General features: G+C 35.7%; 1 protein-coding gene across 1 annotated transcript; it reads right to left on the bottom strand.

Annotated features, from left to right (window-relative positions):
* Window positions 1–222: 222 nt before the first annotated feature.
* On the bottom strand, window positions 223–17968 carry EMB1467 (NADH-ubiquinone dehydrogenase). Its single transcript, XM_006849725.4, has 5 exons — window positions 17450–17968; window positions 16112–16358; window positions 13628–13922; window positions 6225–6599; window positions 223–1482 (listed from the first exon to the last, which is right to left on the bottom strand). Exons 1-5 carry the CDS (start codon window positions 17934–17936, stop codon window positions 568–570), a joined length of 2319 nt encoding a protein of 772 aa, XP_006849788.1. The 5' UTR covers window positions 17937–17968; the 3' UTR covers window positions 223–567.
* Between the last annotated feature and the right edge of the window lie 9502 nt (window positions 17969–27470).

The following is a 27470-nucleotide window of genomic DNA, read 5'->3' as shown; positions in this document are numbered from 1 at the left end:
CATAAATTGTTTCATGAAGAGTTTTGAGTGTTCTGCCGTTTAGAGAACCTGCACAAATAGTATATGACTACTCGTTTTCCGCTAAAAATAGTTTTTGATGCCCTTGCAAGTAGGAAAAGATTATCCAACAGGATAATGGAAATTCTGGTTGGTATGAAAACCAAGTCTTTTTGTTTACCTATGAGCAGGATCGTTGCTCAAAATTACCAGTGCAGCACGTCATTCGATAAGTCCACAGCAAAGTCGGATTATTATTATATGTACAAAAAAATCTCCGATTAGGCTCTAAACACCAGTATGAAACGAGCTCGATGATTCAGACTCCACCATAGTAAACAAAACAAAGCGCAAGAGACTCACCTCGATATTACAAGGCTTGAACAAAAGGCAGCGCACCAACAACGCACAGCATCACCCCTCAGCCCATTAAACACTTCCAATCCCAATCTTTTTTCTGTTTCCCCCTTCAATAATTACCACCCTTCAATAATTACCAAGTTGTCAAAAATAAAAAACAACCGATTCATGAAACAAATGCATTTATTTCTGGCATCACCCTCTTTCCCCTCACTTTTGTTTCAAGAGCGTTGAGCTACACTGAGCCATTATCTTTGAAGCCCTCGTGATTGAATCTGTCATATAGAAGTTCTCAACCGCCTTTCCGAAATCCTCTGACCCCAATTTCCGACAAAAGTCTGGCGAAAACGCACCCGAAATAACAGAGGCCTCCTCCCTCTCATCCACCCTTAAGAGCCCCGGCGCCACCCCCCTAATCCTTGCCCTAAGAGCCAAAGCCGAATCATAGGGTAATCTCACACCTGCAACCTCAGATAATGCCCTCAAGATCTTCCAATCATCTCTCGCATCCCCTACAGTCGGGACAGCTGGGGCCGTGCGTTGGGCCCGCCCCTCAGTGTTCTCATATGTTCCCTCCTTTTCAGAGAAAGCAGCAGAAGGGAAGATAACATTTGCCCTGTACACGCTTTTATCACCGTGGTGACCTTGGTACACAACAAATGCATCGTTAGGGATTTTGTCCAAAAGCTTCGAGTCATCGGCTCCCAATAGATACACCAGCTTTGCAGAGGAGAGGTTGTGTATAGAGTTAGGCCTTGGTATCAAGCCAAGGTCAAGGCCAGCAGCTTGAGCAGCATTGAGAAGGAGGAGGTTGAAGCCGTTCCACTCAGGCTTGACGAGCCGGCCGAGGTCTCGGATGGTGTGGAGGGCAGAGAGGAGGGCATTTTGGTCGTTTCGGTCAAAAAGGCCAGCGCCGGCAATGAGGGCAGGGCGCTTTGCGGAGAGGAGGGTCCCACAGAAGGGGTGGCGGCCCTCTGCTATACGGAGGAGGGTGGAGGGGCCCGTGCCAAGGTGGTTGATGTCATAGTTGAAGTCAGTGGGAGGCCCAATGTAGCCAACCTTGGCCTGGGAGGAACGCACGGCCTTCCGGATCCTCGCGTTCACCATTGGGGCTTCAAATCTTGGCTATCGAGTAAACAAAAAAAATCAAGATGTATAATTTATCAGAAGGGAAACTGTACTATGATCCATATGAAAGCATACGAAAGATTGATTGCATGTCATCAATCTGATTAATGGATGTAACACATACAGAGGGTGGGACCTAGCACTTGTGTCATGCCAGTTTTTGGGGCATCCCAATGTCTTTCCATCACTGCAGGTCCATTCATTGGACAGCAGTTACATTCATGACCATAGTATTTTCAATGAAACTCGTAGCTTTTAAAACAAAAAAGACAAAAACAAAAAATTAATCATAGCTATATTCCCTAGTTAAAATGGAACAAAAAGTTGACAGAATTTATATATCAGACATTAAATTGTGTATCAAAATCTAAGGGGATATGTATCGAACTGATATAAGGGAATGATGAACATCAGAGAGAACCCATGAAATGGACATTACACTTTTAGTGAATTGGTAAAAAATACTAACATGGATCTGGCCAATATTTAACTTTCAAGCAGATGACTAAGAACCTACTTAAGTTCTTTGGTAAATAACTAGGTACATATAGATAAATCCATTATCCAAAAATATGTTCTTTAGTAAATAACTAGGTACGATTTAGATAAAGCAATTCTCCAAAAATACTACCTCTTTTTGGATAAATGGGTTTTGATTTGACATTCTAACTTAACAAAGACCCTATCGTATCTGAATGTTCAATACAAATCACTAAACCACATCGACCATAACTGAAGCACCATGCATGAGTTCATAGCACTTTAATATCTAATCCTCTGCAATAGGGAAAATTAATGTAGGACTCATTTATTGCATCAGCTCCTTTTCTGGATCTCTGGATTAACTTAATCCCATGCAATTCTTGAATATAAGGATTGGGTCAAGATGTGGAAGCCATTACTCAAGTGTACTGCATCAAATCCATTTTTCTTTCCTTAATAAGTAAGGAAAACACACCCACATGCACAATGCACATGCACAATGCACATGCACACATTGGGTATATAGAACTTTTACTGCCCAAATGACAACAGCAATTTTTTGTCACAAAGAAATATACACACAAACCCACCTCAACAGAGACCTGAGATAACTCATGAACTCAAAAATCCAGTGATTCATATTTGAAGAATATATTACTTGCAAAATGTAGCCTAAGGGTAACCTTTATAAACCAAGCAACATAATGAGTCACTCCAGTTCAATGCCAACTTTTACTAACTACTGCTGCTGCTGCTACTACATCATCACGACCATCATCATGAGCATCCGAGCCTTATACCTAACTATTTCGGATCGGCTACATGAACCATGTTCCGCCATTATGCTCTATAAGGACGCTACCTTCGGTCAGACTATAAGTCACCATCAATGTTTGAAAAAACAGATTGGTGACCCGAATTGGCCATCCAGAAAACCGATCTGGGTGGCAAATCTGTGATCTAGATCGGTGGATCGGCCGGATCAGCTGCATCAAACCTTTGAAAATTTCAAAAAATACTAAAAATATTAAAGAATATTATTTGAGTTTTCAAGAAAATATGTCGTAATGCATTATGAATTTTCATCATCATGTTAAAATAAGTGAATATTAAGATGCTATGTCCTGTTTGAATGTTTGTTGATCAACATTTCAGTTGTGTTTCGGGCTATTATTTTACAGGGATTTTCTCGTTCACTATCTAGAGATGATGAGGCAAGAAATGTTGGTTTTAAGGTGGGTCTAAGCTCTTTGCTCTTATGATCTTGGTTTTCTTGTATTTGATTTTGTTTGTGATGTGATGGAGAAGGAAATTGATGTTTTGAGGGGGTATATGCCATTTGAATTTTGAAATAATAACATTGTAGGAAAAGATCTAGCTCATATTTTTTTGGTTTTAAAGGAAAAAACGGTAAAACATAGGTGATTGTCCATTTATTTTTTAAAATAATTAGAATGTTGGGTTCGTTGTCCAAACTCCCAAACCTTGGCAAAACTTACATCCTACCCGGTTCTCTCTCTCTCTCTGTGAAACCTAGGAAACTAGAAGCCTAGGAATCTATAAAATACCATGTTTTATGTCAATTGTTTATTGAACAATACATTGGTCTAATAAGGGTGAGAACCATAAAAATTCCCTTAACCCATCTCAAGCCGAGGTAAAGGAGGTGGGTTGCACTAGGTACACAACCAACATAAAACTTTGCCACATCTTATCATGAATCCTGAAACTATGCCCTTGAAAAGAATGGATGAATAGGATTCATATTGTTGACTCCAAATAATTAGGATAAGGCTTGGAGGATGGTGATAATGATATTTATTGAACAATATATCGATAAGATGAAGGTTCCAAAAAGCGAATCGGCAACCCGAATCGGCCACCCCAAAAATCGGGTCGGATCAGTGGATTAGTGATCCGCATCAGTTGGATCAGTCAGTTTTGGCCTAAAAAATAAAAAAAAAATATTAAAAATCCCTAAAAATAATTTTCTAAAAAATTGGGGATGGTTTATTATGTAGTTTTGTTATTTTACAAAAAATACATGAATATTGAGACGTTCCCCTGTTTGGATATCTGTTAACCATTAATTTGGTGGTCCTCCTCGCCTAATTTGGGATCCAATTCATCAAACATTTACTAAATCTCTCTACTCATCCAAAATTATTACAACCTAACCAACTATAATACTTCACTCTGATATTGGAATTATCAGTTTATATTTTATAATTATTTTATAGTTGGAAAAGACTCTGATGATGATGATGATCTAAATTGTCTTTGTGGCGCTATTTTATCACTAGTTCACAATACAAATATTAATCAATTTAAATCGCCTTATAATATCACCCAATTTAGTCACAACTATTAAAAAAAGAATACATTATATAATGGGTGTGGTTTCCATAAGGTTGCAACCTTAAACAATCCAATTAGGGCACACCTTCAATTTGATTATAACATATAATTTTGATGCAAAATATTCTTAGGATTATCTCAAAATCTATTTTCATATCTAATTCTAAAATTCTAAACTCCAAAAATGGTTAAAATCAAGTAGATCTATAAACATATGAAAATTTTAAAAATGGATGGTCTAGATAATGTGTTGTAAGACGCACTATTTCTGGGACTCAAAATCCTTTTTCTTTCATAATCATACATCTCGATGTCAAGATGCTCAATTAGAGGGTTTTTCAACATTAAAATAATATTTTCTGATGGATTTTTGAGGTTCACCCGTAGTTCTACATTTTAAGGCTGCAACCTTTATAAACTTTTTCCTTGTATAATTTATAATGTAAACATATTAATAAATAAAATACAAGATTTGGTTATTAACATATACTTATAATATAAGAGATCGTATACAATGAGAAAACCATCTGAGGGGAGGGCCACCCCTAACCCCTCTTATGACCCAAAAAAAATTGAAACAAAAAATTGAAATAAAGAAATTAAAACCCCCCAATCTATTAAGAAAATATGAAATACGAATTAAACATAAATTATAATAAAAATTACAAACTTAGGGAACCGTTTCGAATCAGCCGGTTCCTGATATTTTACAGGATCCAAATTGGCCTGACCGATTCCCAATCCAAATCGCCTATTCCTATCCGGATCACCGATTTTCAAAACCTTTGGTCACTGCCTCTCTTCTCAGTACTATATCATCATCATCATAATCATCATTACTATTGTAGCCATTATTACTGGCACCGACAGTGCAACTACTACTACCCCTAATAACTAATACAATTCCTATTAGTGCTGCTACTGCTACTGCTGCTGTTAGTAATATTCTAACTGCTGCTAATACAATCCTACTACAGATCCGGTTTCAATTACTATTCCTGCTACTGCTGTAGTGCAGCTACCACCATTAATACGACTACAAATTGACGATTGACCAGGCCTTAACAAAATCAATCAAAAAGAAACTAACGTTTCCATATTGCCAAACTGATGAATTTACTATAATTAGCATGTAATAAAAAAGGCAATGTCAATTTCCACATCTGAAACTAAGAAACTAACCTGAAGCTTCTTCAACAACATTACAATATGAAAGCTAAAGGAGCAGGTGTATACTTAATATATAAAATACAATCTAATCGAACAGAAATGAAGACATGTGATGATGTGCATTTAAACAATTTACTTCTCTCACTTCGTCTTTACCAGTGTCTAACTGCTGTGTAAAATTCTTAACATGGACATCAAGAAACCATTCAGCACTCACTTTACTTTCTTATGTTTGCCCCTTTACTGATATATTGAATCATGCAACGACCTCACTAAAGTATATAAATGAGAAAATATACCAGACAGGACAAGGAATTTATTTATTTATTCTTTGATCAAAAATCCTGAACAAACCTTCAGCCAGTAATCAAAATCACGATAATTTCTTTCTATGCAATCTTTTTGGGGGCAAAGTATCTCAAAATCAAGTGATTCTCAAATTTCTTTTCTATGTATTTCAAAATCATGTGAATCAAAATCCAGTGATTTTAAAACTTGTTTTCACTACGCAAGTGAATCTCAAATTAGTTACATTCACACAAATATTACTTTCCAAAGTGAGGAGCTATAAATAACAAGAAGTGAGAGCAAATAAAGAATGTTATGCACCATTCACTAAACTACAAGAACAGCATCATGAGGATATCCTAGTTACTCACTGAACCTATGAAGGAAAATGCCCACTAAAAGCAATGAAAAATGTCAATCATGTAGACTTGCCAGGATACCTGGGTACCAACTAAAAGGATCGCATCTGCCTTCTCAAGACCAGCAATACTGGTGTTCAAAAGGTAACCTGAGCGGAGGTCAGCTTGAGGATGCAATCCATCTCCTTCACACCATATGTTATCGGAGCCTAACTTGTTCAAGAGATCTTTCATGGCCATCATAGATTCAGCATCAGAAAGCAGGCCAGCAATTCCAACTATTTCCTCGGGATTCACTTGATGAATAACCTCCGCCACAATGGCAAGGGTATCACGCCATGTTACAGGCTTGAAACGTCCGTCAGGCCCACGAATCATAGGATCATTTAGACGTTGTCGCTTAAGGCCATCATAACAAAAACGAGTTTTGTCAGAAATCCATTCCTCATTGACATCCTGCACAGTGTGGGGCAGAGCAGAGTGGTAAGTGCATTTGAAAATCAATTTATCTTGGGTGAAGTTTACCATTCTCCGATGCTAAAAGTTATCCAGATTTCTTATTACATTTTTTTTCTTTTTTGTCAGTAGAATTCTTTTCATATTTCTAGTTCTAATTACGAATAGCTGGTAAGCAATCCTAAAAATGGAGCAGTTTAGAATGGGGAAGGCACCCCTAGATTGCTAAACCCAAACAAACAAAATAAGAAGACAGACAAATATCCTTGAAAGAGATCAAACTAGTTATGTAAGTGACATGTATCATGCATTAATGAAAAATTTCAGAAGACAAATATTCTTATCCAGCAAGTTCCAATTGCACTCCATATACGAGCGAATCTCACAAATAGAAGAGAAAATATGCAAAATTTCTCAAGAATTTAAGCAAACTGCAGCCAATACATCCGATATACACAAATATACAAATACAGACAGATAAATTTTGATTTCATTCTAGAGAGTCCCTGATTAATCACACAAACATCCAGAATGACTGGGAATACAAGGGCCCCACAAAAGCGGTATAGAAATGAGCCCAACCTAAGACCCCCATCTCCCTGCACTCAGTTAGGCACACACCAACATGCACTGTGTAATCGTTAAAATCAAGTAATGAACTCCATAGACCTAAAGAAACATCTTGGTGTATGGAAAGAAACTTCAATGAAAAACATGTTAAAGAAGACGAGCTATTTAAGCAAACAACAACCTATTCAAGAGAACTAGAGAAAACCAGTCACATGAGCATCAAATGGAGATTGGCGGGGCAAGCTTAAATGAATTTATATGTGCATTTCAGAATGCTAAATACTTTGGCCTTCGCACCAATATAGCTAACTTCATATAAAAATCAAAAATTGAAAAATAACTGTGCACCTAGACACCTACATAAATAACTGAGAACAGACATACAACAAACAGCTGTCAAGGAAGTGGAAGATTATTTTGTAAATGCGAGTTGCTCTACCCCTTCCCTCTGAAGGAAGGGAATCACCCTCATCTTCAAGCTGACATGTAAACCTGAGGTCAATTAAAAGTTACGATAGCACGTGCTAGATTGCAAAGTTCCAAAACGAAATGGTGGAGACAGAGTATATTACTAAAACAAAAACATGTTTATTTATCGACAAAGGACCAATAAAGAGACCTAAATGAATGATAAATGTTATCATTTGGAATCAAGGTTCTCTAAACATTCCAAATGCCTCTGCATTATGATGCGCTGCAATCTAGGTAGGTAAGCAAGCGCACTGGAAATTCACGCACTTGCTCATACAAGAGGTCTAGAACGAAAAATTTGTAGAATATTACATGATTTAGGTAGTAATTCAAGCCATGGTTTAGGCGGTACTTGCAATGCACTCCTGACACAAACAAGGTTGAGAAAAGCATCATGGCCTCTGGCCAAATACGCACTAAAAGGCCAAAGGGTTATCCAAACAGGCCTCATGCGTGCTATATCAGTTCACTCGCCAGGAGTAGCTCATGGCAGTCATTATCAGCAAAATAAAATTAGCATCCACCAGCTAAGCAACAGCCATACAAACTTTGACCTAACAACTTAAACAGTACCTGTTGTCATTTGGCTCTATTAGGCACAAGTTTGCCTTTTGAAAAGAAAAACAATTCACTGATGGATGGATACAAATTTGGTTGCTACATCTAAAGCATGCTACATCTAATTGCTGAATTAGCCCAATTTGAGCAGTTGACACCAAATGAAGTATTGTCGACTTGATACAAATTCTTCACTGTTGGATTGATACAAATTAGGGTGCCTAATCAAAGTGATGCCACATGTTAATGATATGTGTGGCCCAATTTAAGCATATAACAACATATAATTCTAAATGACTCAATCTAGGAACCAAGATTTGTTAAAGTTCTAACTGCCTTGTACTCTGTACTAATTACTGCCAAAACCCAAACATGCTTCCACTTGTTCAATCTAGTACCAGACATTGCCATTACCCACCTCATCACAATTTGGAGATCACAAGCCTTCTCCATATCCACCATCAAATAATTCCTGTGCCAAACTTCATCAGAGGTTATACTTGCCATCATAATGGGACTCAATAGTTGGCACAAGTCTACTTTACTTACTAACTGCACACACTTGAAGAAAACATATCCACAGAGTGCATCTACCCTCTCTCCAAGGGGGTGAGATGAACCCGATGACTAAAGCCGTAGGATGCCTCCTTTAGCATGTCAAGCAGGAGCATCATATATTCAATTTTTTTTTTCAATAACTCATACATCACTGGACAAAAAAGGCGCACAAATCTTGTTGCATCCATAGTTGCAGACAAACAAGATGAAACAAACAAGTAGCAAAGAGGGCAAAGATGAAAGGAAAGAAGAGCATACACAAAAGAACAACAAAGGAAAGGAGAAAGGATTGGAACAAAGAGCTAAGGGATGGAAGAGGCATATTCTATGAGTAAGCTGGATGTGTCCACTCTATTTCAAGCTAGATGTTCTGTTCATGTTTGCTTCTTCCAATAGTAGAAAAGCAATGTCACCTATTCATGAAGGGTAAACGACGTCACCCACAAAATCTGCTAGGCTCAAAGCAAGAACTATCTCCTACAAGAACCAACTAGAGATATCGGCAGAAGAGCCCTCAATTAATAGCTGACCCAATTAAGAATCTTGCACCCATCAGTAGGGCAAGCATTTAGGCACAGGCTTTGAGTTGCCTATCCAATTGGATCAAAGATAACTTTAAGAATACTTACCAAAATTATTGCCTATCCCTTAGCGTGTGGATCCCTAGTAAGAAAACAGAGGAGGGCAAGGTTGTCATCCAACAAATGATGGATTGAAACCACTTCATCATGCGATCTTTCAAACAAAAGTTGATCCTGGAATCATGAACCAAATGAATAAAGCTTATGCCTCGAAATTCTTTTATCATAATTGAAGAAATAATGTCATCATGGATTTCCTCAGGGATTGTTGATCACTTCTAAAATGAATTTAAGTGTGAAACATATGTGAAAGGCCATAATAGAGTTTATAGGAATTTGTACACTTACTCCCATGGGCAAAAACCTATATAAGAGTGTCTTTTCAGCCCCAAATTTTTGGGATGCAATTCACTTATCCTAGAAACCAACCAGAGAGGAGGGAAGAAAAAAGAAGACGAAGAACAAAGAAGCACCCTAGAACTATTTAATTATGCCCAATACTGAACACAGAGCATTCTTGAGTTGGGTAGCCAGATCTGTGTGTTTAAGAACTCAAAATATTTTTGCATTCTTTTCAATATTACTGAAGGTGATTCCCAAAATCTCAGATCACAAAAATGCTCTAATGAGAGTTTTGCTCAAAGAAGAAAATGCACAATTCCTCATGTTGGGATCAAATAGATGAAAAGATTCAATGCCTTTTTTTTTTGTTCCAGGAGGACGGGGGTTATAAAATGTACACTTACTCCCATGGGTTAATTGATGGCATTTTTTGGGCACCCAAATTTCGGGGTTGTTTTCTACTCATCCCAGCAGCAGATCCAAAACAAGAAAAAGTTGAATTCACATCCTAAAACCGCCAGTAAATATCAACACCATGAGTGAATGCAGACCACCCATTTTCTGGATAGTCAGATGGTGCTTTGGGACTATATTTTTTTCTTTTTTTTTCTTTTGGGACTTATTCATCAGGTGATTCTAGGGTTTTTCCCAAAGTTTTTGACATAGATGCGAGAACCTTGGGGATAAGGCCACTGTCCCAACTTAGGAATTCGATCTCGCAGTTCCTCTAAGGGATCATAGAGGGAGCTATATTTAAAGAATAGGGATCTCGCTCCCTATAAAATGGGATCTCGGTCTACAAGCTTGTAGGATTGCTTCAAGGGGAGGAGCTATACTATTAATTGAACTACAGCTCCTCTCCTTAGTATTATAAATCTATTTCTTTAGAATATGTTAAAATGTGGTGCATATCATATCGTGGTATACTAGAATTATGGTATCTAAAACTACAATTTAATATCATGATAAGCCAATTTATGATATCATTAAACTAACTCCAACATGGCCAGTCAACCCGGTCATGTCGGTCCTAAGCCTGAATAAAGCAGGAGGGCTGTGTTATAGGTAGGGCAGCCAGCATAAAACTTTGCCACATCGTTTTATGAATCCTGATGCTGATTAAATTGCATAATTATAGTAAATTGGAGTATTATAACTATGGCATTGGTAATAAGCTAAGGTGTACGATAATAGATGGAGGGGGATTGGTTCGATCCTAATTTTATCATATACTATTAATTGATCTCATTTTATCATATATTATTAATTGATCTCATTTTATACATAATTGAGCTCAGATCCCTCCCGGTCAAAACCTCAATCTTAGTGGCATGGGATCTCACTCCCAAGCATCTTACGATCTAGCTCCTTAACTTGTTGAATATACGGATGTTGATCCTAAATTCCTAATCCTAAGGAGCTTCCACCCTATGGCGGTTCGGCGTTCCCCGAACGATCCCACTCCTACCTCCAACGACTATGGTTTTAGATCCAACAAATCAATCTAAGAAGGTGTTTTGCCTGGGGGTGTAAGAGTAAGATCTCCCCAATGGGGTAAGAAAAAGATAAGAAATCAAAACCACATCTAACAAAGAGAGGTCTACAGACGAGCGGGAGGGTGGAAAGAGAAACAAAATTAAATGGAGAGCGAAAGGAAGAGAACTAGGGAGAGAGAGAAGAGAAATGCTAAGGAAGACATCATTTTCTATTTTTTTTGGGGGTGGAGAGTGTGACTAGTGACTAGAAACATAATAAAGACCCGACAAGAATAAAGGGAGAAAGAGAATATATTTGTAAGATGCTTCTATTTATTTTTAGCTTGCTTGCTATCCATTTTGTAAGCACTTCTTTATAGTACCATTTGAAATTCCTAAGCACTTCCATTTATGTTTCTAGGTCGCTTGATACTGGTTAACATTCTCCATTTACTTCCATCTAGCTCGCTACACAATTCCAAAATGCATTCTAAATATCTGCATCACATTATTCCAATCCATATAAAACTTCATAGACATCACACTTTCTTAAGTTTGCATTTCACGTTAATTTTTTCCATTCTTTGCGCTCTTATTATAGGTGCGCGCTTCTTGTATTTGGTCCCTTTCTCAACTATGCACTAAGAAACCCAAACAATGGCATGACTAGAAAGCTTCCAAATAATCCCCTTCCTTCCAAAGGAGCCAGGATAAACCAAGATAAAAGCAAGCAGGCAATGAAGCTACCTATAACCAAACCCAACTTATGCCAAAGAGATTTAGAGAGAAATTCGAAACCTTTACGGCCAAGGGGCAATGGCTCAGAAAATTTTGCAGTCTCATGAACCACCCAAGATATATAACATATAAGGAACAGGGTGCTACGATACTGAATGCAATTCCCTTAGAGGGCATGCCTACTATGCTGATCAACCGAAACTCGAATGCTAGGAATTGCCGAAACTATCCAGTACTCATCGCAACAAAAACAAGTGTTGTCCTGCTGAAGCATCATCAAGATGTACTAAACCAAAAAAATTCCAGAACTACATGTGAACAAAATTATTTCAGGACTCCCAAGCATGAATTAAAACTAACTCCAGCATGAAGAGAAACTCCTGCAAGAGTTCAACTTCTTTATACTTGAGGCTATCCTTAACCTAGGACACAAGAGCACCTCATTCCACCCCTCTTGAAGCAGTTCCAACCAAAGCATCAGGGTGTGACGCGATCAAAACAATGCCCCCAAAATGACTCCTGCAGGGAAAATTCCAACACAAGACATTGCTTTTGAGGAAAGACCACACCAGACATTTGACAAGAATATAACAGCACTCCCATCCGCAACCCAGCCTACATTTACATGACCACCCCTCCACTTATATCTTTCATTCAAAGGAGAAAAATTGTTCCCCATCTTTTCCCACCAGTCATTGACACCATCCTTCATTGACAGAAGAACAATTGCTCCCCATCTTTTCCCACCAGAGCCATTGACACCATCCTCTGCTTAAACATCCCCCAAGGCATTAGACATGCGCTCTCCCTCCCCACTTTTAGAACTCCTTAGTACTGTATCTCTTGGGAAAAGAGGCAATCTACTAATATATATTGAGACCTATACACTCTAATCATCCAAATTAACTAGAAAATGTGCAAGAATTAATGATCACTTACAAAACATGGTTTAAGTTTATTGTTATCAAAATTTATAACGGATGGAGGTTTGATACACTAATATGAGAGCAATTTTTGGCGCAGGTTACACTGTGATAGTGTTCCTCGAAGTTCTTCCAATGTCATCCACATCCTTCCACCAGCTATGGATTGCCATTTTATTACTAGTTTACCACCTCCACTATTTGGACCAAGGAATTATCTTCATAACTTACAAATATCACTGCACCATCGTAATATCATAGATTCCAATTGGGGGCATCAGAAGGAGGTTTATTGGAACTATAACCACAAGGAAACACAACAACAAAGTTAAAATATCACTCACATTCTGAGATATGCAAACAGTCAACAAAAAGAACGATAAATTTTCTAAAAAAATAATAATGAAAGTCAAGCATTTTAGGGAAGCACAGGATTTCACATAATCTGAGTTTGCAATTTATACATAATCTAAGCCTACAAAGAGCCAAAAAGGAATCACAAGTGTAACTTTATGATACATGTATTCCTATTCGACTGAATTTTCAGCAATTATCTTGCATGTCACAGCATGAGCAATGAGCATCAATTGCAAACCTTTTTCTCTAACAAGTTTGATAAGATAGGCTCATTGCTGCTTGAAAAAAGTTAAGTCTCCAAAGCAATATTCATAAAAAATGTAGAGAAAGGATACTATCCAGTCCAAATTGGGTATACAAAGAAATATATACATACAATGCAAAACTAATTATGTCAGTAATCACTTTCTATGGAATTCTATTAGTTATCCAATTACAATTGATTGGTACCAAACCTCATTCAGCCTAGGAAGGATACGCATGACTTCTGGGCCTCTACTATCAATTCTTATGTTTGAACCAACTGCATCTGTAACATCGATACTCTCAGTACCCTTCATCTCCCAGTTACGTGCTTTAAAGGCAAATGGTTTGGAAGTGAGGGCCCCAACAGGACAAATATCTATCACATTTCCAGATAGTTCGCTTGTCATAAGATTTTCTACATATGTACCAATTTCCTCTCCACTTCCCCGACCTAACATGCCAAGGTCCTGAACTCCAGCAACCTCCGACGCAAACCTGACACACCTGTTTCACAAAACATCTTGTCACATGCCACCAGCCACATATACATCTCCTTAGCAAATCTATACCCACAAAACTAGGTATAACAAAATCACTAACAGCATCATAACCGAATTATGGAAGATAAGGCTTGGATGATGATGATGATACTAATGATATGAATAGTAATCCTCACAATAGGTAAAATAAATAGTCAATTAAAACTCAGCAGATTACATATGAAATAAAAACCACAGTAAATAATTAAAATTTCGTTTACTTTTTGTTTGTTTTAAATAGTTCAGATATTTGTGCCATTTAAAAAAAAAAAGACCTTGGTCCCACAAAAAATTTTCACTCATCTGATGCAAAAGAACAAACAACAAATTGGTGTCATCACATACTTTCCAGACATCTGACACAAATCTAAGAAATCAAGCCACAATTCTCTTTGTAAAACCAACATTAACTCACATTAGAGAGATACATAAGGATTCAGTCAAAACTTGTATATAACTAGATAGAACATGGAATCATGGATGCTATTAAAAAAAAAAGAAGTTCTGTACATACTGATGTCATTGATAAATCCTATCAATTTCAACAGTGAGGGAAAAATGCTTTAGTGCCTAGGATGGATTGACTACTTCAAACCTTTAAATAAGCTTAGATGGTAAACAAATATGAAGCAATTGGAACAGCTTGAATCATCAAAAAGAAGAAATAAACTAAAAAGAAAAGGGAAGTATACTTATAATATATAGTTATATAATCTTCAATGTTGATTTGGATATTCTCAAAATTTCAACCAAATGAAGGATCACTCTAAGGCACTTATGGGTATGAAAATAAAGTGAAGTTTCCAGATTCATGAATAGCATTTTCCAAACTAAATGTGGAATATGCTAACATGGTTTTTTCTTTTATGGTGAACTTTCTTAAAAGTGCCAGAAGATTAAGACATCAAATAGATGCTCTCCCCAAATCATAGTCAAGTGCACTAGTTCATCATTGGTCAATGTAAGCCACAAAAATAAGTATAAAGAAAGGGTTGATTATGCTGACATCATCCATCATATATTTAATGGTGAAATAGAGGGTCTATAGGATGCCTGAATTTGCTTTATAAAGAATTTTAGACACTAACAAAGACAATTGTTGAGGACCCATGTATGGAGCCCCAGCTTATGGCCTGCCTCCATATTTTGATAAATATGTAACTTTTGTGGGAAATACAATTTGACCTTTCAAAAAAAAAATCCACATGTAAATTTTTTTCTTTGAATAGTTACAACCAACGAATAAAAATGGTTGGCATTTAAACAAGAAAATATGTGTGCTACAGGATTTCTCCCCAAAAGGTCTTTTTATTTCATATATCCTTGATAAAGTGAATTAAATTATTTTATCTCCTCTAGGTTCATGACTTTTAAACAAATTTATGTCCAGCTTATTCAAAAACAGAACCGGCACTCATATAGAGTTCGAGTAATTTCGAATGAACCTTCTTTTTCTAAAGCTTCTCCTTCTTCTTTTTTTTGAATGTTAACCTGGTGAAAATGGAACTTTAGACATTGTGTTTTGGCATCCCCCACCTCCACCTCTGCCTAGAGCCCATCCTCAGTTTCTTAGCCTCGTTTAAATATACTAACTGATAATCTTCTACTCCCTTCAATTACATGAGTATAGAGATTAATAAGCAAAGTGTAACATGAAACTTGGGGCAAAAAATCAAACCATGGATGAATCATCTACCCCTCTACTTAAATCATGACATAGCATGCATTAATCACAATACCACATCAATGAAGAAGTTTCTGAATAAATTTTGGAATTTTGACATCACAGAAAATGACTACCATATCAGATTTTGAAAAAGTTCAACAATATATACCTTGCCATGAAAGGACAGAAACTTTCAAATCCAACAATAATAAAATAACTAGTACAATTTCGACCAAATGAATTGCAGGGGGACTATATAAATTTCAAATTCCACAATGCACAATACTAACTCGATCAAAAGATTGATTTAAGACTATGCTTCCTGAAAACCCAACTTTTCATCACAAGCAATTCATTTCTTGTACAAAAGAAAACTCAAAAACAAATATAGAATTGGCTCCACCAAGATGTTGAGGCATACTGAAGCAAATAATGCAAAAGGGATGAAAATTGAAAAGTTTACTTAAGAATGGTTATAGAATACAAACCTGGTACATTGAATACATCGTGTCATTACAGTCTTAACCAAGGGACCAAGATTCTTATCAACCACTGATCTCTTTGTGTCTATGAAGCGACCACGATCAGATCCGAAAGCCATAGACTGATCCTGCAGGTCACACTCCCCACCTTGATCGCAAATTGGGCAGTCGAGAGGGTGATTCATTAGGAGAAATTCCATGACACCTTCCCTGGCCTTCTTCGCAACAGGTGTATTTGTCTTAATCTTCATCCCTAGGGTAAGAGAAAGAAATATTTCAGTTCATAAATTTTCGTTTTTTTTTTTTTTAACATTGACTGCTAGAAATGGGTTAGCAATTTTTAAACCGTTAGTAGTTTGGGGCTAGCATTGGTAGGAATGGAAACCAAGACCAGTAACTAAATCATAGATAGTGCTACCACCTTGACCTCATACATTCAAGAATTGCAATCATTAAAACCAAGGATCAGTCGAGCATGCATGCAGAAAACGCAACCATATTTTTTTAACAAGAATTAAAGCCGATGGTAGATACTTCAATACTGAAATATGAAAAATGAGTAAGGGTATGAAGAAAAAGTAAAACCTACTGAATTACCCTGATAACTATTTAAACTGACCCAGAAATACACAGATAACGATCAAACTAGATATAAAGCAGTTTGAGGTTTTTGTGCATGGTCTGGATTAAGTGGCTATTCATGTTTGCCACAATTCTAAATTGTGCATTCAGATCAGGGGATGGAAATGTGATCAAGCAAACAAGGCATAGAAACGAGATATATGAAATTGCCAAAGGTAGAAAGCCAGTGATGAAAAGCCCGTCAAAGTTCTAACTTCTAGAAGCTATCAAATAATGTCTCTAAACGCAAGGAAATTCGGACTTTACCAAGAAGATCAGGGTGCGACAATCAATTAAAGAACAGATAGATCACACAGATAAATTGAACAAACCCGAAATTGCCAACAAGAAAAAGGAATAGGGAATAGGGAGAGGGAGAGTGGCCAAATTAAACTGCATACAAAAACATAAAAATAAATGGAAAAAATTGCCCAAAACATTATAAATACATAAGCAGACAACAAAAAATGGAATGGAGATACATAACAACATGAACACAGAAAAATGCATAACATTTTCCTAAAGTTCATTGAAACTTTCAGTTTTTACTGGAAGAGCACACACAACGATCAACAAAAAGCATAGACAATTAGACATTTGTACCTACTTAGGAATGTCAATGGCAAATGGATTTTATTTTTATTTTTAGAGCCCATCTACCAAAAATTCTAAAAAATGATAGTATAAAAAGCTGCTCATTTGATGACTAAATTGGATTTTTACCCGGAAGAGCAGGCATGGCACAAGAAGCCACAGGCTTTGGTGATTTCTCCACCTCGACCAAGCACATCCTGCAATTCCCTGCAATAGAGAGCCTGCTATGGTAACAAAACCTTGGTATATCAACCCCTGCAACCTCACAAGCCTGTAAAACCGTAAACCCCTTTGGGATCTTCACCTGAAATCCATCAACCGTAACCTCAATCGCATCTTCAGGGCTTGTAAACTCAACCCTAGCTCCACCCACAGGGGTCCGAGGCCTAGGGATTTCCTCTGAAACAGCAGCTGCGGAAGCCTCTGGATTTTGAAGCGATGCCCTAGAATGGAAGCACCTAAGGGGAGCGTTGATGGAGGCGGACTGTACATTTTCTAGGGAAAAAACCCTAGAATTGGGTAAAGGAGAAACCCTAGAATTCGAAAACGGAGGTGGAAAAAGGCGAGAAGAGAATAAGGTCTTTGAGCGCTGAATGGCTCGAAGGCCAAGCCCCATTGTTCTTCGCTGCAAGTGGAGTGAGAAACGCTGAGGAGAAGAGAAATGGGATTTTGTGGTTTTTTATCGGGGGAATGATATGCGACACACGTCTTGTGTATGTTTGTAGTGTAGGGACATTGACCGTCCATCTCCGTTCAAACTCGTCAATGGCGGTTGAGATGAGCAGCCTCAATGCTCTTTTGTAATCAAGAGAACGGAAGGTGATTGTAACCCCAAACAGGGAAATAGAAATCTCCGAACCGGGAACTGGAGATTCGGATATCTGAAACCAGTGCGTTGGGCACTTTAGTGATTTTATGTTACTATTAGGGGTAACCAAATGATTTAGCACAAAGTACAGAAACACCCATGAGTTTCTAGAACTTGTATCGAGACCTCACTTCACAGGTCGAGGGCACTTTTAGTATTTAAAATTTAAACTAAAGAAAAAGTGTTTTATGACTAAGCGGATTCACTAGCCCGTTGTTGAGTCAAAAACGGTAGGATCAACGCCCACAACTAAAGATTCCTATCTGTTGGATAGGAAAAAGATTTTTAAAAATTATTTTAAAAAAATATATGTTATTTTTTTTTATTATTATGTTGATCATCATCATAGTGTATATCATGGATCTCCATAAATTTGGATCCAAGATCTATTTTTGAGTTCCAGGACGTAGGGTGTTAGTAAAATCAAAACGGAACGACAGTTAGAACCGAAACCGAACTAACCGGGCGGTTAATTGGACTAATGGGTCTCATAGATTATTATTTTTTTAAATGGGTCAAAGATCCCCAAAAAAATAAGTAAAAATTAAAACAATGACCAATGATTTCATGCAACCGTTGTATAGTAATATGATGCAACAACCTTAAAAAACCATCTTATGGCAATTTGTTTGATCCAAATTTTGAAATATACACTATTTTCATTCTAATGAACAATCACAAAAAATGAAATTTTGAAAACACAACGTAGAAAGTATTTTTTTTGCTCAATTAACATAGGATGTTAATTTTGGTGAGATGCTTAGATCTAGGCCTTAGAAGGATTTTTTCATTTCCAATTTTTTTGGATGGTTTTATTATCATTAGATGAACAATGTTAAACAAGAAAAAAATGATTTTGAATTTACAAAGGCTAAGATCTTGAAATTCATACAATGAAAGCCCTATATTCGTCTCAACCGCAAATTTTTGTGGTATTTGATTACAAAAAAAATATATAATTTTATTGAGATGAAGAGAGTGTGCGTGTAAAATTTGGGATCATACAAATACCACAAACATGGTTTCCTAGAAGTGTTGTTGCATTATACTATGATACAACCGTTGCATTAGATCATTGCTCTAAAACAATTCTGATAGAGGCACTTTTCAAGTTCGCCCCTCTAAATAGGGAAAAGTTTATATAGAAACAAGGCTCTAAACAATCAAATGTGAGCCTACCTAAAAAATTTCATTAGAATAAGTTGTTTTGATGCTCAAATATCTTCAAATTGATCATATCCACATCAAGATATATGGACATGAGAAACAAATAGATTGCAGTTCTGAAAATAGTATATTTTATAACAAATTTTTAGACCGTCAATTTTTAAGATTTTAAAGTTTTCATAGATATGTCAATCTACACTACTTTTGAAGCTTTAAACTTTATAAACAAATATAAACATATATTTTAAGGCTATCACAAAGATTTTCAATATTAAAACCACATTTCTCGATACTATATGATGGTAGGCTCTAATTTGATTGTTTAGAGCCTAGGCTCTATACAAACCACACCCCTCCAAATATGGGTTCCATTTGATAGATTAACCTAGACTTCTTGGCTGTATTTTGATATTAATGACCCAAACAAATTGCACCCTATATATATATATATATATATATATATATATATATATATATATATATATATATATATATAGGGTGCAATTTGTATAAAGCCTAGGCTCCAAACAATTAAATTAGAGCCTACCTTCAAAAAGTGTGGACAAATGTGGTTTCAACACTTGTAATCTTTGTGACACCCTTAAAATATATTTTTATATCTATTTATAAAGTTTAAAGCATAAAAAATAATGTAGATCGACATATTGAAAATCTTGAAAATTAACGGTCTAAAAATGTACTACAAAATACACTATTTTCAAAACTTGAAATCCATTTTTTTATCATGTCCATGTATTTTGAAGTCGAGATGATCAATTTGAGGATATATGGACATCAAAACAATCTCTTTTAGTAAAATTTTTGAGGCAGACTCTAATTTTACGGTCAAATGCTTTAGGCATCTCCTCTTTCCCTCTATGCCAACTCTATCTCTTCTAGTGAAATTTTTGAGGGAGGCTCTAATTTTATGGTCAAGTGCTTTAGGCATTTCCTCTCTCCCATCTCCTCTCTCCGTCTATGCCAAAACACTCTTGGACCTCATTTTCTCTCTACCAAAAAAACCCATTTGCCCAAACTATTTATCTCTACCAAAAAAAAACCATTAAACTCGCTCTTTACTGAAAAACCCATTCTCTCTACCCAAACTCTTGCTTCTAAAACCCACTTTCTCATTCTCTCTACCCACCATCTCTTTTTCTCTCTCTATACCCGCCTTTCTATCTCTCTATTTCTCTCTACCAGCCCCCTCTCTTTCTCTGTCTACCTGAAATCTCACAAAAACCCATTTCTCTCTCTCTATTGAAACCAATAGCGAGTGGGCTCATTTTTGGAAGAATGGGGGTGTGGGGAAAGGCAGCATAAAGCTTGGTTAGGGTCATGGCTGCCTCGTGGCTCTCTAAGATGTGTGTTAGGCCTAGCTCGATTGCGCACTTGGCCACAGCAGTGTCAACGAAACTCACATTCGGGCCTGACCTTCCATGGTAGCTGCATGTTTTTTTGGTACTATTGGGGACTTAAGCCTTGGACGGCATGCGCTCGGGTAAACGTCCTGACCTCTGTTCACAGAGCCTAAAGCCATCTTTTCTTTTTTTTTTATACGGATAATCAAACCCAGTATTGGGTTCAATAGAGAGACAGATTGGATTTTGTGAGAGTTTTGGTGGAGGTAGAAAGAAAAAGTGGGTTTTCGTAGGGAGAAAAAAAGGTTTTTGTAGAGAGAGTTTGAAAAAAGAGTAATGATCTTTTAAGACCTTTCCATATTTATACGAGTAAAACCTCAAATGATCATCATTAAATTTGACACAAAAAAGTCAAGTCTCACATCTTTGAGATAATTTTTCGATCAACATCAAATTTAACACAGTGTCACACCCATGTGATAATTTTTCTACAGATCTGTATCAATTTAATGATGATCTTTTAAGGTCTTACTCACACAGATATGGTAGGGTCTCGTAGTTTCATTTTCTTGAAAAAATAAGTTATTTTGGTAGAAAGAGAATTTAGGTAGAGAGTTTGGTATAGAGGAGATGCCAAAAACAAGTGACTTTAAAAATTGAGAAAGAAAGAGGGTAATGACATTTTAGCCTTAAACTTGTCGACCTCTTGAGTAAATATAAAAAAAAGTAATTTCGGGGTTTGTGGTGTAATATTAAAGGATTTTGTTAGGCTATAAGTGGATACCCTAAAAGTTGTTAATATTTTTGGATATTTAAATACCTTGAAGTGTAATACAGAATTTAAAAAAAAAAACATTTTCTATAATTTAGAAGGGTAGAATATAAAAAAATAATGGCATTCTGTTTTTGTGGAAGCATACGCTCATGGATCCCAAGCTTGTTCATGTTTTGTGGAAGTATAAACTCATGGGACGTGACTTTAGCTGATGTCATTGGCGTATGGACACTTCATTGTCACAAAACCAAGAGGAAGCGGTGGCGAGTGCTCGCGCACATGAATTTTCCTAAAATGCCTCTGGCCTTGACTTTTACTTGATTCTAGTTTAGATCATATCCGTATTTATTGTTGGATTCAAGATTTGGATTTTGACAGGTCGGATCTAAATCCAATGAATAATAATTCCGGTGGGGTTTGGTTTTAGGTGCATTTGATCTGAATCCGACCCAAATACTATTATATTATATATTGTTTTATATATACATATATGTTAAGTATTTTTGTTATATATTATTTTATAGATGTAAAATATTATTCAATTTTTTTTTAGATCTGATCAAGTCTGGATTTGGATTTGGATCCCATGTATAAGTTTTGAATTCGGTATTCTAGATTTGAACAGATTTTAATTCAGATCCAGACCCCTTGGATATTTTTCGGATCCAAACCTGATTTGACCGATTCACAACCATTGTTAGAAAAACTAGCCGGTTAGATCGAAACCGCTAGGGTTTCGAGTCCGATTAGGGCCGGTTTTGGGTTTGTAGTAGCCTAGGGTACACCCTCCTAAAAATGTCCAGCCCAAAACCAGGTCAGTTAGAATCCGAATCGGCATTTTTTTCGTCAAAACGGCGAGTTTTCTGTCAACCGGACCGAATCCAAAATTTCACCTTTCTTTTTATTCGTTTTGTGCTATTTTTTTTTATGATTTATTGCTATAAATCACTATCTAGAATCTATAAAACAATAAATTTGGATTGAAATATATAAAAAAAAAAAAAAATTGGATCGGAATGGCATATTTTTTAGGTGTTTGAAAATTTCTGCTAACCTTTCAATAATCTCTTAAATACCTAATGGTTCTTGAAGAACTTTGGGGGGCTTGATAGAATAGAATTATTTATCAGGTTCATGTTTCAATTTGTTAAAAAACCCAAACTTTATGTGTTGATTTTGGCCGGAAATGCTGCTATTCAAATAACCTGTTTTTTATCCTTTATCAATTTATTAGTCATTTTTTTATCAAATTAAGTTGTGGATTTGATCATCAATGTTTAATCTCTCAAATAAAATAGGAGTTTCTATTTATGATTGATTAAATTTTTTATATGAATTTTTTTGTTGCACAATGTCATGAAAATTTTGTAGATATGAAATTTCTGCCATTTTTAATTAAATTAAAAATACCAAATATTTTTTGATGAGATTTGATGCATTTGAAAGATGATCAAAGCCTTTACAAATGCATGTATGTTGATTTGTTCGATTATTTAAATATTGAGGGTCGTTCCTTGCTCAAAATGTTGCTCGAGTTTAGAGATTTTTGAGAAATCGATTTCTCGCTCTTTGTCTCTCTCTCTCTCTATAAATATATATATATATATATATAATTTAATAAAATTATATTTTTTTGACGAATATAGGAAGTCTATATTTTATTTTGCTTAATAAAATTATTTTTCTAATAAAATTATGTTTTTTTATGAATATGGAAAGTATTTTTCTATTTTGCTTAATGAAATTATTCCTTTTGATAAAATTATTTTTTTGATGAATTGGATTCTTCTTTTTGATAAGTGCATGATAATATCGCTTGATATTTTGCTCGATTTTTTGCATTGTGTTTTTTTAAGTGCATGATAGAGTTATATTTGCAATAATGGAAATGTGATATTTTGTTTTTTCAAATGCATGCACAATTTTTGGTTGCCTTATGTTCAATGAAACACTATACCGCTGTCTTGTATGTGTTTGGTTCTTTTCTCTTTTCGAAATTTTTATTTTTATTTTTTATTTATTTTTATTTTTATCATTTTTATGTCAAAGTTTTTGGAATGTTATGGAAACGAAACTATCCTTTGCTTTTTCAGAGCTTTGGGCAAGAATATATTTTATAGCAAAAAAATATGGTTGAAGCAAATAATCAACATACTTGGACCCCGATGACTCTAAACTTCTTCCCAAAATTCTTAAAGATACCCAAAACCCTACATTTAGATCTCTAATTTTGCCCCAAAACCATGCTTCGCAGTTTGTACAGTTTCTCTAACTAGTAGGTCTATGCTCTTCCTCTAAATGTCTCCTACTATAGATCCTTTATCACTGTAGGTTGGCTCAATTAGTCTGAAATCTTTCAAGCAATGTGAATATTTGGAAGAGTACATCAAGAGAGAGCGGTAATTTTATAAAGGTTATCTTAAAGAGAGAGAGTGTGTTTTATAAACGGTCTTAATTTCAAATCATCCATCACATTTGGCTATATAGTTTGCGTCATTAATATCAAAATACAGCCAAGAAGTCTAGGTTAATCTATCAAATGGAACCCATATTTGGAGGGGTGTGGTTTGTATAGAGCCTAGGCTCTAAACAATCAAATTAGAGCCTACCATCATATAGTTGAGAAATGTGGTTTTAATATTGAAAATCTTTGTGATAGCCTTAAAATATATGTTTATATTTATTTATAAAGTTTAAAGCTTCAAAAGTAGTGTAGATTGACATATCTATGAAAACTTTAAAATCTTAAAAATTGACGGTCTAAACATTTGTTATAAAATATACTATTTTCAGAACTGCAATCTATTTTTTTCTCATGTCCATATATCTTGATGTGGATATGATCAATTTGAAGATATTTGAGCATCAAAACAACTTATTCTAATGAAATTTTTTAGGTAGGCTCACATTTGATTGTTTAGAGCCTTGTTTCTATATAAACTTTTCCCTATTTAGAGGGGCGAACTTGAAAAGTGCCTCTATCAGAAATGTTTTAGAGCAATGATCTAATGCAACGGTTGTATTATAGTCTAATGCAACAACACTTTTAGGAAACCATGTTTGTGGTATTTGTATGACTCCAAATTTTACACGCATACTCTCTTCATCTCTTCGTCAAAAAAATATAATTTTATTAAATTATATATATATATATATATATATATTTATAGAGAGAGAGAGAGAGAGAGAGACAAAGAGCGAGAAATCGATTTCTCAAAAGTCTCTAAAATCAAGCAACATTTTGAGCAAGGAACGACCCTCAATATTTAAATAATCGAACAAATCAACATACATGCATTTGTAAAGGCTTTGATCATCTTTCAAATGCATCAAATCTCATCAAAAAATATTTGGTATTTTTAATTTAATTAAAAATGGCAGAAATTTCATATCTACAAAATTTTCATGACATTGTGCAACAAAAAAATTCATATAAAAAATTTAATCAATCATAAATAGAAATTCCTATTTTATTTGAGAGATTAAACATTGATGATCAAATCCACAACTTAATTTGATAAAAAAATGACTAATAAATTGATAAAGGATAAAAAACAGGTTATTTGAGTAGCAGCATTTCCGGCCAAAATCAACACATAATGTTTGGGTTTTTTAACAAATTGAAACATGAACCTGATAAATAATTCTATTCTATCAGCCCCCCAAAGTTCTTCAAGAACCATTAGGTATTTAAGAGATTATTGAAAGGTTAGCAGAAATTTTCAAACACCTAAAAAATATGCCATTCCGATCCAAGAAATTCTTTTTTTTTTTTATATATATATTTCAATCCAAAGTTATTGTTTCATAGATTCTAGATAGTGATTTATAGCAATAAATCATGAAAAAAATAGCACAAAACGAATAAAAAGAAAGGTGAAATTTTGGATTCGGTTCGGTTGACAGAAAACTCGCCAGTTTGACGAAAAAAATGCCGATTCGGATCCTAACTGACCTGGTTTTGGGTAGGACATTTTTAGGAGGGTGTACCCTAGGCTACTACAAACCCAAAACCGGCCCTAATCGGACTCGAAACCCTAGCGGTTTCGATCTAACCGGCTAGTTTTTCTAACAGTGGTTGTGAATCGGTCGAATCAGGTTTGGATCCGAAAAATATCCAAGGGGTCTGGATCTGAATTAAAATCTGTTCAAATCTAGAATACCGAATTCAAAACTTATACATGGGATCCAAATCCAAATCCAGACCTGATCAGATCTAAAAAAAAATTGAATAATATTTTACATCTATAAAATAATATATAACAAAAATACTTAACATATATGTATATATAAAACAATATATAATATAATAGTATTTGGGTCGGATTCAGATCAAATGCACCTAAAACCAAACCCCACCGGAATTATTATTCATTGGATTTAGATCCGACCTGTCAAAATCCAAATCTTGAATCCAACAATAAATACGGATATGATCTAAACTAGAATCAAGTAAAAGTCAAGGCCAGAGGCATTTTAGGAAAATTCATGTGCACGAGCACTCGCCACCGCTTCCGCTTGGTTTTGTGACAATTAAGTGTCCATACGACAATGACATCAGCTAAAGTCACGTCCCATGAGTTTATACTTCCACAAAACATGAACAAGCTTGGGATCCATGAGCGTATGCTTCCACAAAAACAGAATGCCATTATTTTTTTATATTCTACCCTTCTAAATTATAGAAAATGTTTTTTTTTTAAATTCTGTATTACACTTCAAGGTATTTAAATATCCAAAAATATTAACAACTTTAGGGTATCCACTTATAGCCTAACAAAATCCTTTAATATTACACCACAAACCCCGAAATTACTTTTTTTTATATTTACTCAAGAGGTCGACAAGTTTAAGGCTAAAATGTCATTACTCTCTTTCTTTCTCAATTTTTAAAGTCACTTGTTTTTGGCATCTCCTCTATACCAAACTCTCTACCTAAATTCTCTTTTTACCAAAATAACTTATTTTTTCAAAAAAATGAAACTACGAGACCCTACCATATCTGTGTGAGTAAGACCTTAAAAGATCATCATTAAATTTGATACAGATCTGTAGAAAAATTATCACATGGGTGTGACACTGTGTTAAATTTGATGTTGATCGAAAAATTATCTCAAAGATGTGAGACTTGACTTTTTTGTGTCAAATTTAATGATGATCATTTGAGGTTTTACTCATATAAATATGGAAAGGTCTTAAAAGATCATTACTCTTTTTTCAAACTCTCTCTACAAAAACCTTTTTTTCTCCCTACGAAAACCCACTTTTTCTTTCTACCTCCACCAAAACTCTCACAAAATCCAATCTCTCTCTCTACTGAACCCAATACTGGGTTTAATTATCCATATAAAAAAAAAAAAAAAAGATGGCTTTAGGCTCTGTGAATAGAGGTCAGGACGTTTGCCCGAGAGCATGCCGTCCAAGGCTTAAGTCCCCAATAGTACCAAAAAAACATGCAGCTGCCATGGAAGGTCAGGCCCGAATGTGAGGTTCGTTGACACTGCTGTGGCCAAGTGCACAATCGAACTAGGCATAGCACACATCTTAGAGAGCCACGAGGCAGCCATGACCCTAACCAAGCTTTATGCTGCCTTTCCCCACACTCCCATTCTTCCAAAAATGAGCCCACTCGCTATTGGTTTCAGTAGAGAGAGAGAAATGGGTTTTTGTGAGATTTCAGGTAGACAGAGAAAGAGAGGGGGCTGGTAGAGAGAAATAGAGAGATAGAAAGGCGGGTATAGAGAGAGAAAAAGAGAGGGTGGGTAGAGAGAATGAGAAAGTGGGTTTTAGAAGCAAGAGTTTAGGTAGAGAGAACGGGTTTTTCAGTAAAGAGCGAATTTAATGGGTTTTTTTTGGTAGAGATAAATAGTTTGGGCAAATGGGTTTTTTTGGTAGAGAGAAAATGAGGTCCAAGAGTGTTTTGGCATAGACAGAGAGAGGAGATGGGAGAGAGGAAATGCCTAAAGCACTTGACCATAA

Source organism: Amborella trichopoda, chromosome 4, assembly GCF_054954075.1.
Source record: "Amborella trichopoda isolate Santa Cruz 75 chromosome 4, AtrichopodaSantaCruz75HAP2 v2.0, whole genome shotgun sequence".
Taxonomy (NCBI): Eukaryota; Viridiplantae; Streptophyta; class Magnoliopsida; order Amborellales; family Amborellaceae; genus Amborella; species Amborella trichopoda.
This window is presented reverse-complemented; position numbering and strand designations above follow the sequence as displayed.